The sequence below is a fragment of the Anopheles coustani genome, chromosome 2 (assembly GCF_943734705.1).
Source record: "Anopheles coustani chromosome 2, idAnoCousDA_361_x.2, whole genome shotgun sequence".
Classification (NCBI taxonomy): Eukaryota; Metazoa; Arthropoda; class Insecta; order Diptera; family Culicidae; genus Anopheles; species Anopheles coustani.
This window is the reverse complement of record NC_071289.1, coordinates 34,052,598-34,069,345: the sequence shown is the minus strand read 5'-3', so window position 1 is coordinate 34,069,345 and position 16,748 is coordinate 34,052,598. Positions and strand designations below refer to the sequence as shown.

Genomic DNA, 16,748 nt, shown 5'->3' with positions numbered 1-16,748 from the left:
CGGTGTTCCAAGACGGATGGATGTGAGAAGGCACTGGGTAGTAGTAGCGATTCGTACGCATTTTAGTTTGAGCATAATCGTGGCGATTGTGCTGGATTTTTTTTTGTAGTTCACTTCTTCCAACCTTTTTGGAGTTTAGTAGCAGTTTTTTTTTAATTTATTCTGCTGCCCTGATTTTCTCTTTTATTTGTAATTCGCCTGAGTTAGATAATATCAAAAATAAAATATATAGAAGGAAAATATCGAATGATGATCAATGTGGTATAAATAAGAGTGAACGATGGAAGGGATAAAATGGTTTCGAAAGCAAAGCTTAGCCCTTAGGGCAGTTGTGGTATCCCATACGTTTTTGCACTGGAGTATGAAACTCATGAAATTCGGTTGTTTTGTAATTTGCTAAGCAAAACTAAGTAGGAAAACAACCATTTAACCTCTTCAACATTTTCATATGAGACAACCATGTGCTTACGTAAAGTTTCGTTTCGGTTTTTCATCGTTACTCCGTGGGATGGGGAACTGTGTTCCTACCAGCGGGCAGTAACGGTCGTTGCGTGTGTTCGCGTTTGCGGTTCAATTCTCCAGGAATTCTAGATCACTGTTCGCTCGGTAGAACGCTTGCTTCGGTTTTGCACGTATCTGTGCATCGGACGTCGAGCCGGAAAAGTTGGCCGTCGACGAGTTGTTGATCGACGATTCCATGCTCACCTCTTCCTCCTCCACCATCGCATCGCTTCGGATCAGATCTTCCACGTTTTCGCCCGTCGGCGTGAACAGCCGTATGATCATCGGATCGCAATCGTTGCGCACGATTTCCACCGAAAACACCTCCCGTCCGGTGTCCGCAAGCTGCGTGAAGCGGCCTCGGATGCGGCCCCAGCGTTTCGCGCCCAGCGTATGCTCGTCCATCGGTAGGAAGTGCTCCAGGCAGCACTTTTTCGCCAGGCGCGACATTTCCTCGATGGCGGCCGGCATTCGGCGCAGCTCGGTCGCCGCCGCCCGGTTGCCGTAGTCGATCAGCAGCACCGAGTGATAGGTCGCGTGCCCACCGTGAACCTCCGAGAGGACCAGGGCACGACAAAACTTGCCACTGAGGGCCAGCTGAGCGAGACAGAGCATCCCGTTGCGTATCTCGCCCTCGCGGATCACCTCGCAGCGGCCCGCCTTGGCCGCCAGCAGCTCTTCCATGTTGCGCAGCGCGTCAAAGTTGTTCTTGAACTGGATGAAGAACTCGGCCGGAGAGTTGACGTGACTGACGTACACCTTGTCGTCCTCCAGCTGGTAGCTGTCGTCCAGCCGATTTTCGTCCCCGCTCAGGTAGAAGCTCGAGTTCATGTCGTAGGCCATCGCGGACGCACCGGTGCCCTTCTCGCACAGGGCCACCAGCTGTTCGGCAATGTTACGCCCCTCGTGGAACAGCTCGACGGTCGCGAATGCCGGTCCCGGGCTGTACAGCTGGACCGTAAACACCGTCTCGCCCATGGCCGACAGCTCGAGGAACTTTTCCTCGGCCTCCTTCGACCAGCTCCGCACGTTCTCCGGCAGCCGGAGGGCACACTTGGCGCACAGCCGGGCCAGCTCGGCAATGCTGGCGTCCAGCTCTTTAAGTTGGTGCACGATCGAGGTGTTGCCGTAGTCTAAAAAGAACACTTCGTACTCGCCCGGTTTGCGCACGGCCAGCACCTTCGCCCGGTACCACAGGCCATCGTCGAGGTACTGTGCGATGCAGATCACACCCGGCTGCGGCTCGGTCAGATCGGCAAACTTACTCACATCGTTCAGATAGTTGGCCATCGTGTCCAGTGGGAAGACGTCGCGTTCCAGCTGAATGTAGAACTCGTTGATCGACTCGATGTGGCTGGTGAAGCAACGTTGATCCGATGGAACGTAGAGCAACCGCACGGCTAGCTTTTTCTCCACCAGCATCTCCGCGATGTCCTTTTCGCCGCTGCGCAGACTGATGTAGTGCACACCCTGCGCCTCGGCCAGAAACTGTACCTCCACTTCGTCCAGCGCTCGCAGGATCGTCGTGGCAACTTCCTTCCAAGCGGCCGGTTTCTTGCGACGACTACCCTGCCCGCCGGTTCCCACCGCACTGCCACTAGGTTCGGGGGACGTCGGTTGTACCAGCATGGCGCACTGCTTGGCGTAGATCTTCCACTTCATCAGATCGTCGTTGATGTCGCGCAGCGTGCTCTTCTTGTTGCTCGTCACAATGTCCGTGTGGCCAAAGTCGACGAACTGAATGATCAAATCGTCGTGACTGTCGATGATCAGCGCCCGGTACCAAAGGTCGTCCGCCGAATACTGCGCGATACAGTGCCGATCAGCAGAAAAATCCCGCAACGGTGGAAGCGAGGACGCGATGATTTGCAGGTTCTCTTGCAACTGATGCAGATCCTTGAGGTCACTTTCCAGCTAGAAGGGAAAAATACGGAGGTGCGATGAAAAAACTGCAACCAACTTCCGACTGTTGTTATTTCTGAACCGATCGTTTCAGAATCTGCAATCTGGTAGATTTATTCCAGTAATAACTCATTTGAAAGTGAATTAATCGCTTGTGTCTCGTATTGAAGAAGCGGCTTTAATCCGCTTTAATCGGCTTTAATACGGAATCCGCGTTGCAGTGACCGAAAAATGGCCCGTGAACTGAACATGTCGCAATGTGCCATTCGACAAATATTGAAAAATGAGCCTTGGACTGAAGCCTTTGAAGTTCCAAAACGTGCAAGATCTTACCTATGCACAAAAATGCAGGTTCCTCGCGTCATTTGCACCGCACAATGGCCACCACCAAAATCACCATATGCCAAACCATTGGACTATTCTGGGGTATTTTGGAAAGTAAGGTTGGTACTAAAAAAATACCCAAGTGTCGATCATCTCAAGCAAGCGCATCGCCGAGAATGGGCCAAAACACCGCAGACCGCACTTTCGGGCAGTGTGCGATGCCTTCATCGACCGTCTGAAAGGCATAATTCGAGCCAAAGGTGGCCAATTCAAACAAATCTAATTGATTCAGAAATTTGATGTTTTTTCCGAAATGTTTTGCTTTAACTCAATAAAATAAAGGTATTTTCATCCCACCTTGTACATCAACAAAACTTCGTAAACTGTATCCTTACCTGAATAAACAGTTGACTCGGGTTGTCCACATGACAGATCTTTGCCCGGATCTTTTGATGCTTCGCTTCGTGATCCTCCACCGACGGACGCACGACGGCACCCGGGACCGGGGTCGACGCCTGGCGCTGGTTGAATATCATCTCGTAGTCCAGATCCGCCACCAGCTGCTTGTCCTTCAGCACGCTCACGATACTGTAGTCGTTCGAGGTGATGTCCACGATCCAGATGCTGTTGCGGAAGTCCAGCACGCTCAGCGTCAGCTCGTGACCCTCGGTCAACTGCGTGATTTCGTTCGCGATGCGTTCCTCTTCCACGCCCGCGATCGCCCCCATCGGTAGATGAACCTTGTGCGCGAACGCACTGTACTCGAGGAACTGCGGCTCGAGCTGCTTCAGCTCGCTGTGCTTCACCTGCTCCCGGTGCCCGTAGTCCACCAGCAGCACCTCGATCTTGTCCAGCTCCTGCAGCGAAACGATCTTCGCCCGATACCAACTGCTGTCGGATGGCGACTTTGAGACGCACATTTCGTGCATCGTCAGGTTCGCCAACGGAACGCCCTGCTGCCGCTGCTCGTAGTAGTCGAAGAGGTCGTCCATCAGCTGGGCGATTTCGTCCGTCCAGCGAACGTTCTGCACGTACAGACTGTTCATGCCCTCCACCTGCGTGACGTATACGTTGAACTTGCTCACCAGCACCGGCATCTCCGCGATCGTCGGCTGGGGTTGACCGGTAAGCGAGGGAATCAGCAGGGAAAGTACCAATCTGGAAACAATCGGGAAAAACAACATTATGTTCCGTTTAACATAAAAACGTTTCAATCAGCACTAAAGTTCACGAGTACATACTTTTCGTCACTCGTCACATCGACAACCTGGGCCGAGCAGTACCGATCGAGCCACTTGTTGCGTAGTTCCGCCAGGACCTCAGCCGAATCGGCGAGACCATCACAGTCATCTAGCCGGCAGCTAAACGTCGCACTGTGACCGAGCACCTTCACGCGGAAATTGCTTAATCCCTTCAGTTCGATTAGCTGCACCTTCAATGTTTGTCCCTTTAGTCGGGCGAGATCAATATCTATGAAATGACAAAGAGAAAATTTTACTAAACAGGCCAGATTCTCCTAAGAAATTTAAAGCTACTTCTCTTCGCCAGTAAACTTACCAACCAAAACCTGCACAATCAAACTGTCCGCGATGAGTTGCGTTTTAAGATCGCTTCCCTGCGTTTCCACCTTGCAATGGTGCTTTCCCTCGGCGGTGCGCTCCAGAAACGTCGCCTCAATTTGCTTTTCGTTACCGATGTACGCATCGATGCGATTCTGCAGTTCTTTCACTTCGCATAACAGGCGAATCTCAGGTAGGGCGCACGAGATGGCCATCGGTGCCAGCCGGGTGAAGCGTCGCTCCACCATCCACAGGTCATTGGACGACAGGACAAGTTTATTGCCGGCGTCCACCAGCTCTACCTTGTACTTCTGTACCGACTCGTTGTACTTAACCACCCGACCACGGTAGAACGCGTTATGCTTCGGGTGTCTCACGACGACAATCGATCCGGCGGATGGTTTCTGGGCCTTTCCCCCACCGGCGATGGCGGCTTGCTGCTGCTGCTGATGTTGCTGCTGGTTGCTCTTGTTACGGTAGAATTTTTGCAACTGCTTCATCATCTCGTGATATTTGTCTTCGTCGCTCCGTAGCCGGACGAAAAATTGCTCGGGCGAGAACCACCACGAAAGGACGACCTCAAGCTTGGTGTTCATCGGCACGATTTGCTCCGGAAAACTGCTACGGTACGGCACGTAGTCATCCGTGGCGGGCTGAGTATTAGACGAGGCAGTAGGCTTGAAGCTGTGATACAAGAATAAGGAAATTATAAGAATGTTGCCATTTTGCACAATTCTATGATAGTGCATCTGTTTATCCTTTTCCGAAGAAGAAACAAAAGCAACATGAGTTATCGAATTTGTGGAAATACACCACCATCATAGAACAATCGCCATGTCAACTGTGCAAGATTTTACCTTGGTTGTTACACATACTCGGTAAACAAAGTAACCTACGTTAATTCATACATTCGATTACTCACTTTTCCGTAGTAGGCACTGGAGGAGGATAGAAATCCGATGGGTTACCGAAGCTACGCACTTCAGCCCTATTGTTTCGTTCGTTCGCAAAATTTGCAGGAGGACTGATCCCATCCGAGAATCGATCATCGTGTTCGTAATAATACGGCGTTGGGTTCCTGAACGGAGAAAAACGAAGATTAGATTTGTTAATAGGATACAGGCATCTTTATGTCAAAGCAACACTTACCGTTCCTTATTGAACCTTGGAATGTCATAGCGTGCCGCACCATTGCCAGCAGGTGTTACGAAGGGATTACGCTTATTATCCTGCTTATTGTTGTTGCTCGAAGAAGAGTCTCGGCTACTGTTCCCAGATCGATTGTTGCGCGGTGGGCTTGCGTGTAGGTCTGCTCCTCCACCCGTCTGCTGCTGCTGCTCATATCCCGAGCTCTGGTGACCCGGCAATGGAGGCCCTCCACTCCACTCGTCATTGGTAAGATCGATGTAGTCGGCATGGCTCGATGATACACCGCTTGACGAGAGAATCCCGATTCCCTTACCCGAGTCCGTACTAGTTCCCAAGAGCTGCTGTTTTTGGTTAGTGGCCTGCTCCTGTTGTTTATTCGGAACCCAACCTCCTCCAACCTGGGGCAGCTGGGGCTGTGGTAGAATGATTTCCGTTGCCTTTTGACCACCACCCGGTTGCTTACTTTGTGCCTTCTGTTGGCTATTTTGTTGGTCTTTGATGAACTTGGCCGGATTCTTTAGTTTGAGCAGCTTCTTAGACACGTTCAACACGGGCGTTTCAGACTCGTCGAAAAGGTTCACGATCGTTTTACCATCGCGAACATCGCACACAACCAGCTTGAACGTTTTCCTCTCACCATCCATGCCCTCCGAGAGCATTTCCAGCTGGGGAGTGGACAGCTCATCGCTGGTGGCATCCTCAAAGCCTTCGAGGCAGCATTCGTACGCTTCCGGGCGTTGGTGCACGAAACTGGGCGAAATACGCCTCAGCTGACTCCGCTCCACCGTTATGCAGTTACCGTAGTCGACGAGACGCACCGTAACCTTCTGTCCGATTTCAACCACTTCCGCCCGATAGAAGTCATTCACCCCGAGGTTTACCGCGAACGCATCACCTACCTGTATAGCGCCCGGAATGATGCTATCCCGACAGTGGGCACTCAAATCATCCATCATCTTGTCGAACGCGGCCACATTGTCGATGGTGTGGACGAAAAACTGCGCACATGATTGGATAAACCGGATCACCACATAATAATTTCCACCCCGTTGTAAACTTCCCGGCACCGGATACTTGTACAGGTTGGCCCGGCAGTGCGCAACCAGTCGGTTGAAAATGTTTTCACCATTCTCGTACAGCTCACAGTACGACACGAACGCGGCACCCTCCGGGGGCATCACCTTGAGAGTGAGCACTTTTCCTCCAACGACGCGTGAAAAAATGTTCGCCACGTCCGCATTAATTTCCTCCAATATGCGCACGTTCGAGAGGGCGAAACGGGTGGAGAAGATTTCGTACTGCAGAAACTCCGGTGGAATCTCGTACAAGCTGCTCGGAAGGACGGTTTCTGAGTGGCCATAGTCTACGTACGAGACCGTACACGTGCCATCGCGCCGGAGCGCCGTGATGAGGGCCCGATAGATGGTGAAGTTCTTAGAAAAACGTGCCAAACAGGCCATCCCCAGCTGTAGCTTCCGGTTCATGGGACGCAGCGGAACACGCGACAGCGCAGCCATCATTTGCTTGAGTGTATGCTCCGTCGATCTAAGCTGCACCATAAACTGCTTTGGGCCGTTCTGCACGTACGAAACGTTCACCTCGTACAGCGTGCCGACGCTCAGCGTCGTCGCATTGAATGTTAATCCATTTGTCGGAGTGCTGGCCCTTCCATGGGTCAGGCTGGGCGCTCGCAGGACGTCATGTTTACGCGACTGGCTACTCGAGCGAGGTTGGTGCCCGGTCCCGTTCGGGATGTCGGATCGCACACTCCGTCCACCCGGTCCGTACGACACCACGAGATCGGGAGAATAGCCAAAGTCGCTCAGCGTGTTGAGGTTAGGCTTAACAACCGGTGCCCGCAGGGAACGCGCCGGTTGTAGGTTCTTGGCTACTTGACGCGGATTAATATTCATATTGAATCCGCGTCAGTTTCGCTGCCTACTACGGAAAGTTTCCTTCTGCAAAGAAAAGGGAAGAATTGCAATCTATACACACATCGATCCCCAACCACACGAAATACTCACTGAGCCTACTACTTTTTCGTCCCACGATCGGATTCACGTTGTTGCGTTTTTTCACGGAATTTACTCGCTAGTAGAACATTTTCGTCTACCTGCTACGAGACGTTCACTATGGCGGGGAGTCGTGTGTATTTGGTATGTGTTATGATAGCGAATCGCCAGTCAGCAACTGAAACGGAAACCGAACCAAGAAGCAGAGCGAACAATGCGTTAAAAACGGCGCACTGGAAGATGTCTGTGGATATGAAAAAAAAGCTAAGCCATTTACGCACCACTTCTTCCACGGATGGATGAAGCGAATCTCACCCCCGATCTTTTCGCATTTTCCTTTTGAACATCTTTTTTATTTGATCTGCACTTTTTTTCCTCGTTGTGAAGAGGTAACGCATACAGAAATACGAAATAGTACCGTTATCATCCTCCATTGCATTGGAAAATGCACGAAAGCCAAATTTATCGGCAGAGCTTCTGTGTTTTTCTTTTCATTTTACCAATTGGTGATGTAGTTTTCCTTTCGATCGGTGCAGTTTTTGACTAGCGCAAACATGCTGAGATCATCGACATATTGAAACTGCATCGATCACAAATCGCCATTCTTATCTATGCTACCAAATTACAGCATGTGTAAAATGCGTTAAATAAAAAGCTTAGTCATTTTACAGGCTACATTTTCATAAAAATCCCCTAAGTATTACAACAAATATCCTCCGGCTTTATAATCAGGCACCACCTTTCCCGACAGTAGTACGTGGGATGCACTATAACCTGTATTTCGCTAATCCTCTAATTGCGTCGACAAATGCATATTTTGACGGAAGGGGTGAAACTTTGGAATGGTAACTCACCAGCTGTATTGCCGCTACAGGTTAAAAGAACTTGCTTTTCGAATATCGTTAACTAGTTCGTTGGTAGTCCAGCGAAACCTTCCTCGTTTTAGTGAACGTTGTCCGTGTGTATACCACCGATGGAATGCAACAAATGATAATGGATGGGGAAGATTAGTGAAGCAGAGGACGATGTCAAGAAAAATTAAGCATAACCAAGACTAAGTGAGAGAAGGTTGCACCGTGTAGATTACTTAGACAACCACAATAGTCCACTATTTTGAACAACCAAAACCAACATTTGTTTTCATATTGAAAAAACGGTCGTCGTCGATATTTCAAATCTATCTTCTGCAAACAAAAGCCGAGAAAACGATCAAGTATGAGTTGTATTCAACAGAAGTTATGTTTTAAACACCTTTTGGCATACTTTATTCCAAAATGATCGTCAGTAAAGTCAGCTACGGTTCCACCTTAACTAGGTTAATTACCTTGGGCACAACTGAATCAGTTGCCGCTCTTCAAACCGGTGTCAGTTTGGTAAACATAACCTCCCGCCTTTCTGTTTTTGTACGCTTGCAAAAGGCAGCTGTTTGACTAGCATTGCATTTTAGTTTTGTTTTAGCACTGACGTAGCGAAGAGTGTTGAATAAAGTGTGTGCTAACGAATCTGAGAAACTTGCGATGGCTAACTTTGATCTAGGAACGATATCAAGCGCCCTGACCGACCTGGACAAGAACGGCGTCGAATGGGTTGGAAAAGCGTCGAAGTGGGGAACGGAAGCAGAAGGTACGTCCTCGTGCCGCATATACCCATCGTAGTGGCCTGTTCGCGCTGGTAGAAATTTCAGTCCATTTTCATTATTTTCGTTCGTTCAGCGCTGGATCTTATCAATACCATCAACGAGTGTCCGGACATGCGTTTTCTGAACTTGGAAGGTAATACACTCGGTGTGGAAGCGGCAAAGGGGATTGCAAAAGCGCTGGAAAAACATCCCGAATTGAAACGTGCCCTTTGGAAAGATCTATTCACCGGTCGTATGAAGGAAGAGATTCCGATTGCTCTGAAAGCACTGGGCCAGGGTATGATAACGGCCGGCGCACGGCTGACCGTGCTGGATTGCTCCGATAATGCTCTCGGACCGAATGGAATGGTCGGTCTGGTCGATTTGTTGAAAAGTTCCACCTGCTACACACTGCAGGTTTGTTTATATGTCACCAAAACTAGCCCACTATGTTATAAATGTATTTTTTCTACTTTCAACGACTCAGGAACTGAAGCTGAACAATTGTGGGCTAGGAATTGAAGGTGGAACCATGCTCGCAAAGGCACTTCTGGAGGGACACCGTGGTAGCGTGAAAGCGGGTCCACCACTGGCTCTGAGAGTATTTATCGCCGGTCGCAACCGATTGGAAAACGCGGGCGCTAAAGCTCTATCGGAAATGTTTGCCACCATCGGTACACTCGAGCAAATCGAGATGCCCCAAAATGGAATCTACCATGTGGGCATCACGGCCCTATCGGAAGCATTCAAGTCGAACCCAAACCTTCGCATTCTCAACTTGAACGACAACACGATCGGACCACGAGGAGCGGCCGCCCTATCCGAAGCACTGCCGACACTGACGAAGCTGAAAGAGATTAACTTTGGCGATTGTTTGCTGAAAACTAAAGGTGCCTCGTTCATCGGGGAAGCGTTGCACGAGGCACATACGGAACTGGAAGTGTTGGATTTTAGCTTCAACGAAATTGGTCCAGACGGTGGCTTTGCGCTGGTGAACGCAACTGCAAACAAGACTAAATTGCGCTCACTCGTTCTGAATGGCAACCAGTTCGGGGAGGAGAGTTGCGAAAGCATGAAGGAGCTTATGCGAGACTACGGTCGGGCGTCCGCAATGGGACCGTTGGACGAGGATGCCGGTGACTGTGACGGAGAAGAAGAAGAGGATGAAGAGGACGACGATGATGAGGCAGGAAGCGAAGAGGAGGACGATGAGGACAACGATGGCGAGGGTGCAGAAGAAACGGAGGAAGAGGACGACGAGGAGGTGGATGAAACGGTCGAAGGGTACGACGATGAGGAAGAAGATTCCGAAGAGGCCCTTCTGACACGTATGAAGGAGCATAGCATGAAAGCGAACGGGGGAAGCAACAATAACGATACATCCACAGTTTCCGTTGATCTGGACACCACGTTACCGAATACGGTCGATTCCTTCTGTCGCACGCACTATCCTTCGGAGGAAATGTTCCAGTCGCTGGCAGATCAGGACAAAGCGGCTGCCTTCCGCGAGTACCTTGGCGCCATTCCCAAAGCCGACTATCTGGTACATGTGGCCTTCACAATTCTCAAATGTTCAGAAATAAGTGAGCGACAGCCGGAAGCTCTCAATGTGGCATGCGCCCTTTATAAGGACGCCTTTGAGTTTGCCAAAGCGAACAATCGGTTAAGAAGTTTCCGTAACTTTGTTCTCATCCAGCTCGGACTGCTGAAGTCGGAGGATCGCAGTTTCCGGCCGAGCTACAACATTCAGGGGTGCCGGTATGCGTTACGAAACGCCATGAGCAAAAGTTACGTACCAGAAGAAGAAGCGAATATTTTTAAAACATTTCTCGAGCATAGAGGCTAAAAAGGGAAATGCAACGATTCCACCGTAGCAAGCGGTGTAATAGTTTCAACCGTCGTAATTTTTCATATTTATGTTTATTCGAAAAATCCCTTTAACCAAACAAGATAAACCTCTAGGCACATCCTGTGAATGATGCTTAAAGCTGTAATGGCGTCTCCTTGTTAGTTCTGAAATTCCGAAACAATCCAGCAGGCGTGGGATACATAGCGGGGTGGTTCACGGTCTACTTCCTGCTGCTCCTCGTTAATCGTTTGCTGGGCCGCTGTGAAGTATTTCCTGCGGAATTCCACTGTTGTACGGAACATCATTTGTTCCTGTCCCGTAGTTGCGTCGTAGCTTGGATAAGCCGTTGTAACACAAGACACAGGTACTGTACGCGGAACGATGTACATTTCGCTTATAACGGATGGTTCCTCACAGCGCATCTGGGCGCATACGAATTGTCTGTATGAAAGAAATTTCTCAACCGATACCGAAATGGATTGTTCGTACCTCCTATTTATCGGGAAAAGAATGAAACTTAGCTTTAAATTGGCTTTTCAGCAAACTTGTCCCAACAGCAGGATACTAACAGTTTTACATCCAATCCTTCGAACACATGCACAGCCAGCTGCGATGATGTTATGCTTTCTGCTGCAACAGTAGGTTCCGTTGAGTAAACGAATGCCGATACTTTATGGCGTTTTAAAGAAGGATTGACGATTGGTGATAGGTAGAAATTGTTGTTAACATCGTTGTTGTTGTTATAGATGCCGTTCGACGCAGACGAAGAAAATCGCCTTCTACGAGTTGCTGGATTGCACGGTGAAGAACGAGGAAGTAAATGCATTCGGAGCATAAATGATTGCAGTGAAACCATCGTGGAAGGCGATACGAATCAGAAAACTTTGAGATACAGTTTTATCTTGTCATCAACGGTCGTGGTTTAGAATAAGAACACTATAAGCTATCGTCCATTAGAGTCACACTGTGTCCGGTCCACTAAGGAACGACTGAACGGTATCATGAAATTAAAAATGGCCGTTGAAGACATCAAATGATTTAACCCTTGAAAGCACAGAATAATGGAAGAAGACACTAAATCACAAAGGGCATTTGACGAAAACCGTTTAAAGCATCGTTTTGGAAAATAGTTTAAATTCACATTTTATTATACACCACGACATAGGCATTCCACAAGACTGGTTGACTATAGTAGCGATCCGTTGCAAATGCAAAAGTACCATGTGTCGTTTTTCAAGACAAGGATTGATTAGAAAATTCTCACACGTATAATTTTGTTTTCAAAACAACCTCATCATTCGTCATGATATCAATGATATGATATCACTTTGCTTATTTTTAATCCCATTTCGTCACTTACGTCGGGAATACATTGACGCAAGATTGACGCACTATAATAACATACTTAAATTATTCAACTGTACATTCTGGCCATCATTTACAGCGATAGTATTAAAGTGCTATTTTGCGCCTTAAACTGTAGGCAAATCAAGCGGAGTGGCACCGGTTTCGTTTGCCCCATTATCGTCCGAAGAACGGTCGGAGAGCAAACGCCGTCTTTGGAAAATTCGCATTAAGTCACTATTTCCGCTGATCTTCGTAATGCGTCGAATGGTACGTTCCTGATTAACTGCCGATTGTTGTTGCATGTTCTCCGTAGGCGATTCTGCAGGCCCCACTTCTCTCGATTCTTGCTCCGAGCTGCTGATCACGTTCTTCGTGACTTCAGTACTTATTAAATCCGTCCGAACGGTGAGCAAGGGATGTGGCTGATTGTCGTTAGAACTGTTGGAGACAGCCGCTGGCGCGTTTTGTGGGATGAACATAGCAATCCGTAGGGTGTTCATTTGTGCTTCGCGAGCATTCTGAAGTTTCACAATTTCCTGATCGATTTCCATACGCTCGCCATTGAGCTTCATAATTTGTCCATCGATTTCCATTTTTCGTTTGAAAAGTTCCACTGTTTGCGCATCTATCGATTGCATTCGATTCAGGATCATGACCAGTTGCTGCTGGGACGATGACATTAGTTCGGGGAGCATCGTAGTAGGCAAATCCGGTTGCTCAGTTGGAAAAAGGTGATTTAAACTGGGCACTGGGTGATTTAAAAATCGTTCGGAAGGGCAAGGAGTGGAAAGCTGGACACCTTCGTTCAACATAGAAACTTGAGCTTCGGTGTGTGCGGTTGGTTCCACCAAAGGAATCGTCTTAAAAGCCTCCGAAGGTTGTGCCGATGCGTCTGCAATGGTCATATTATTATTTTCGTTTTCTGCCAACGATCGTACCTCCGAAATTCTGATGTCCGAAGCATTTTCAAGCTGCGGACGTACCGTGTTTTCTTCACGAGTTTTTTTATCGTTAGAGTTTTGAGTCGGTACAACATTCTCTTCACAGGGATTTACTTCCTTGCAGTTCGAGGGATGTGTAAAATTCTCTGTACTGGGATTTACACCCTCACACTGTAAAGTATTCGCTTGATTTCCATTCTGTTCCTTAGAATTCGTAGCATTGACAATAATCGGTTGAGTTGGATGTGGTTCGCTGCAGAGTGTAGGAAAGACCATTTTTTCTTGATTGGTTGGATTAGGCTCCATGCCGATAACAGGATGGAGAGCAATTCGTTGACTTGCCTCCTCGTGCCTTATCGACTGAATATTGGTTTCGCTTGTATTTGGTTCCTTCGAGCTCTCTACGGTTGGTGTTACCGCTTCAGGACCACGAGGCTTTTTAGCGCCGTGCCACAGTTTTTGCTTACCCTTAGGTGAGCCTCCATACTTAGCTTTGAAGGGTTGATGCTGGTTTTTGTTACCTGGAGGAGAACCGTTCCAACTTCGTTTCCCATTGCTATTGCACTGTCCTTTGGGATAGTTTGCTCCCTCTTTATGTGGAGAAGATCGACTTGAAATCGGAATCGGTTCAGGCGATTTTATACGCAGACTACTGTTCTCCCCTGGCACCAGCTCAGGTGTCACACCTGTCACAACCCATCTCGAGTTTGACCAGGGGAGAGACTTGGACGTCCCAGTACCAGGTTTAGGATTGGTCTTAGGCTTGGGACTGGTTATGGTTGCGTTTCCGTTGCTATTGCCTTCCGGTACCGGGGACTGAGTAGATTTTTTCTTGTTCTTTTTCTTTTGTTTTTTCTTTCCTGTCGGTGAAGGTTGTTCATTATCCCCGAAAGATACAATTGAATGGTCTACCATCGTATTTTGTGTGGTACCAGCTACTGGGGGCGTTCTTTGAGTTGGAACAGAAGGTTGTATTTGAATCATTATGTTGGTTTGCTTCTCCGCTACAAACGAGGCGTTGGCATTACTGGCAAGTGGTTTCAGCTGTGGTATTTTTTTTCCGCCAGCTGCAACACTTTTCGTGGGTTTAACATTTCGCTTCGGAGTTTCCATGGATGGTAGAACAATATTGGTACCATGTTTTGATAGACAAACTAATGATGTCGTATTTGCTCCCGTTCCCGGAAAATCACTGGGTGATTTAACGTGCGAATCATTAGCGATTTCGTTACCGTTACTTAAGGCGGTGCTATTTGTTTGAATAATTTGTGTCCCATTTGTGGGAAGTGACATTTGCCTTGGAGTTTGTCCTGTTTGTCCAACATTGTTAGTATTCGTTTCGAGACGCTTATTGAGTTCATACACTGTATTGACGTGCAAAAACGAGCCTATCTTCCATGGCTGCATTTGGTTTGAGATTAACGTTTGATTTCCAGGTTCTTCAGCTGGTATGATAGCCGCATGTTGGCTTGGAAAGATTGCAACGGGGAACACATTGTTCAAACCATGCGGGGCATCCTCCGTAGCTTGTGTTTTGTCGGAAGCAAAACTGCTTGAGATGCCATTTTCTTTATCTTGCAGGTTCACATCTTGATTATTGACCGCTTCTGCTGCCGGTTTGTCTGCTGCACTCGGTTGATTATCGTCCTCAACAATAATAACAGTTTCTGAATCCGCTTCCGCAGAATCCCGTGCTTCTGAGCTAGCAAGGTCGAAAAAATCCAAATCCAATGCATGCCCTATCTGCTCTAGCAACGCCGCCGGTATCTTTTCCGCATCGATAGCTTCATCCGGTGCGAGCGCATCGCTACCAAAATTACGCTCCTTCGCTCTAACCGCATCGGCTAGTGTAAAGTTTTTCAACTGCTTTCTTACTTCCGCGCGTAGCTTGTTCTGGGCGTGCTTGTTCAGTGCCGTCTCGTACTTGCCCGCCGGATTGTCAATCATCTGCTTCAGGTTGTACTTGCTCATCGTTGTCAGCTGGTTGATAAGCTTTCTAGTCACCTGTTCGGCACTTTTCTGCAGCAGCGCAGAGTCTGCCGCAAATGTTTGCGCCTTATTGGCCGGTTTGGTGGTTGTTGTCGATCCTGCTGGCGGTAAATCGTTGGAACTACCGGACGTAGGAGAGCGTATGCTTCCCGACTCCTCGCTTGGCTCATTCAGGGAAGTCGGTGCCCTTGAGGAAGCAGCACTGGAAAGCATCTTGATCGCTTCGTCCGCGATGAGTTTACTGATTAAGGCATTGTGTGTATCCATCATTGGTTTTCTCAACGGTGACACGTTAAGCTAAAAAGGTTTATGAGAAAAATGTTCAGCGATTTCGAAAAACACTCTTAAATAACAATCTTACCCCGGAAAACGTGGTCTTAATCTTTTCTTTAACCAGCATGTTCATACGTAAGTCTTCCTTTGCCTTTCGATCATCAGCAGGTTGCATATCTTTGGAGACCCTTCTAACCGGCCTTATTGATACAGAAGATTTCGAACTGAGCATTAAAAATAATTAATTTTATGGCTAATCTTAATACAAACAAGGTAAATTTACTTACTCCTGGAAATTGGTGGGCATACTTAAACTGCTAACTGGAGGCAGCTCGCCGGGTTGTGGATGGTTTGAACCATCCGCTGGCCGGCACTCGGACTCATGTGGTACAGTGCTCGAGGAATGCGGACGGGTATTTCCACCGCGGCCATAGCTCGAATAGCTTCGACCATCCCTGTCCCCGTATCGGTAGGGCTGTGAGTGATAGGGCCAGTGCCGGTTTGGATATCGGTCACGATTTTGTTCATATCTCCAGTTGCCCGACCTCGACCAGGGCGAATATGGTTCTCGTCCGCTCGTCGACCAGCGTCGGTAATGACTCGGATACTCTCTATCGTTTGAGCCCTTTTCCCTGCTTGATGGCGTGTACTTGTCGTCCATCCTTGGGACATCCTTTTTGAGCGTTGTACTTGGGTTGCTCATAGTTTATGCAAGATGAGGGATTATTTTATTGTGATTTTTCTTAACTGCTTAGTTTCTTCCATTCGCCGAATCGTATCCTGCGAAACGTAATTTATTGTGTTAAGCAATTTACATACTCCTTTTATGAAGAATATCTGTAAAATTTACCACCAATTAGCTGATTCCAGAGTAAAAGTAAAACAACCTTCACATGATGTCGACAATCTATAGCGTCTTGTTGTCGAAGGCCGTTCGCTTCACACCGAAAAAGACTGAAGAACCACAAATTTGGTCAGCAACATAGCTTTTTCTAATGGAAATTACATATGTTTTCTACGACAAATCGGATACTCTTTTATGTTATGGACGGTACCAAAATAGCACCACCTACAAATTGTGCCGCGATCGGTACGAAGTTTACACAAAACTACTCCGCGAAGTGTCACAGAATGTTGATGTTTTTATCTGCTGTGTGTGAGTGTGTTGAAAGTTGCGAATTTATTTTCCCGTGTGATACAATTGCAAGAAATAGATAGTTGGATTTAAATCAAGTACGAAGATTGATTTATCTAATATTATTAGTCCTATTAGTCCTCCTATTA

At 48.0% G+C, this 16,748-nt stretch overlaps 4 protein-coding genes across 6 annotated transcripts; 1 reads left to right on the top strand and 3 right to left on the bottom strand.

Annotated features, from left to right (window-relative positions):
- Positions 1-60: 60 nt before the first annotated feature.
- LOC131261871 (maternal protein tudor) lies at positions 61-8,426 on the bottom strand. 2 transcript variants are annotated; one of them, XM_058263720.1, is made up of 8 exons: positions 8,302-8,426; positions 7,460-7,625; positions 5,436-7,393; positions 5,209-5,364; positions 4,285-4,970; positions 3,969-4,197; positions 3,123-3,885; positions 61-2,415 (listed from the first exon to the last, which is right to left on the bottom strand). In XM_058263720.1, the coding sequence occupies exons 3-8, from the start codon at positions 7,346-7,348 to the stop codon at positions 571-573; spliced, it is 5,592 nt and encodes a 1,863-aa protein (XP_058119703.1). In that variant the 5' UTR covers positions 7,349-7,393; positions 7,460-7,625; positions 8,302-8,426; the 3' UTR covers positions 61-570. The 2 variants fall into 2 exon arrangements, with proteins under 2 accessions (XP_058119703.1, XP_058119702.1); XM_058263719.1 differs by lacking the exon at positions 8,302-8,426 and adding an exon at positions 7,729-8,043.
- Positions 8,427-8,836: 410 nt separating this feature from the next.
- Positions 8,837-11,059, top strand: LOC131261824 (ran GTPase-activating protein). The gene is made up of 3 exons (XM_058263662.1): positions 8,837-9,070; positions 9,160-9,482; positions 9,553-11,059. The coding sequence occupies exons 1-3, from the start codon at positions 8,965-8,967 to the stop codon at positions 10,909-10,911; spliced, it is 1,788 nt and encodes a 595-aa protein (XP_058119645.1). The 5' UTR covers positions 8,837-8,964; the 3' UTR covers positions 10,912-11,059.
- Positions 10,964-11,889, bottom strand: LOC131261825 (uncharacterized). The gene is made up of 2 exons (XM_058263663.1): positions 11,484-11,889; positions 10,964-11,406 (listed from the first exon to the last, which is right to left on the bottom strand). The coding sequence occupies exons 1-2, from the start codon at positions 11,768-11,770 to the stop codon at positions 11,073-11,075; spliced, it is 621 nt and encodes a 206-aa protein (XP_058119646.1). The 5' UTR covers positions 11,771-11,889; the 3' UTR covers positions 10,964-11,072.
- Positions 11,890-12,039: 150 nt separating this feature from the next.
- Positions 12,040-16,475, bottom strand: LOC131267276 (uncharacterized). 2 transcript variants are annotated; one of them, XM_058270115.1, is made up of 4 exons: positions 16,315-16,475; positions 15,752-16,244; positions 15,553-15,688; positions 12,040-15,488 (listed from the first exon to the last, which is right to left on the bottom strand). In XM_058270115.1, exons 2-4 carry the CDS (start codon positions 16,165-16,167, stop codon positions 12,387-12,389), a joined length of 3,654 nt encoding a protein of 1,217 aa, XP_058126098.1. In that variant the 5' UTR covers positions 16,168-16,244; positions 16,315-16,475; the 3' UTR covers positions 12,040-12,386. The 2 variants fall into 2 exon arrangements, with proteins under 2 accessions (XP_058126098.1, XP_058126099.1); XM_058270116.1 differs by having other exon boundaries at positions 15,553-15,664.
- Between the last annotated feature and the right edge of the window lie 273 nt (positions 16,476-16,748).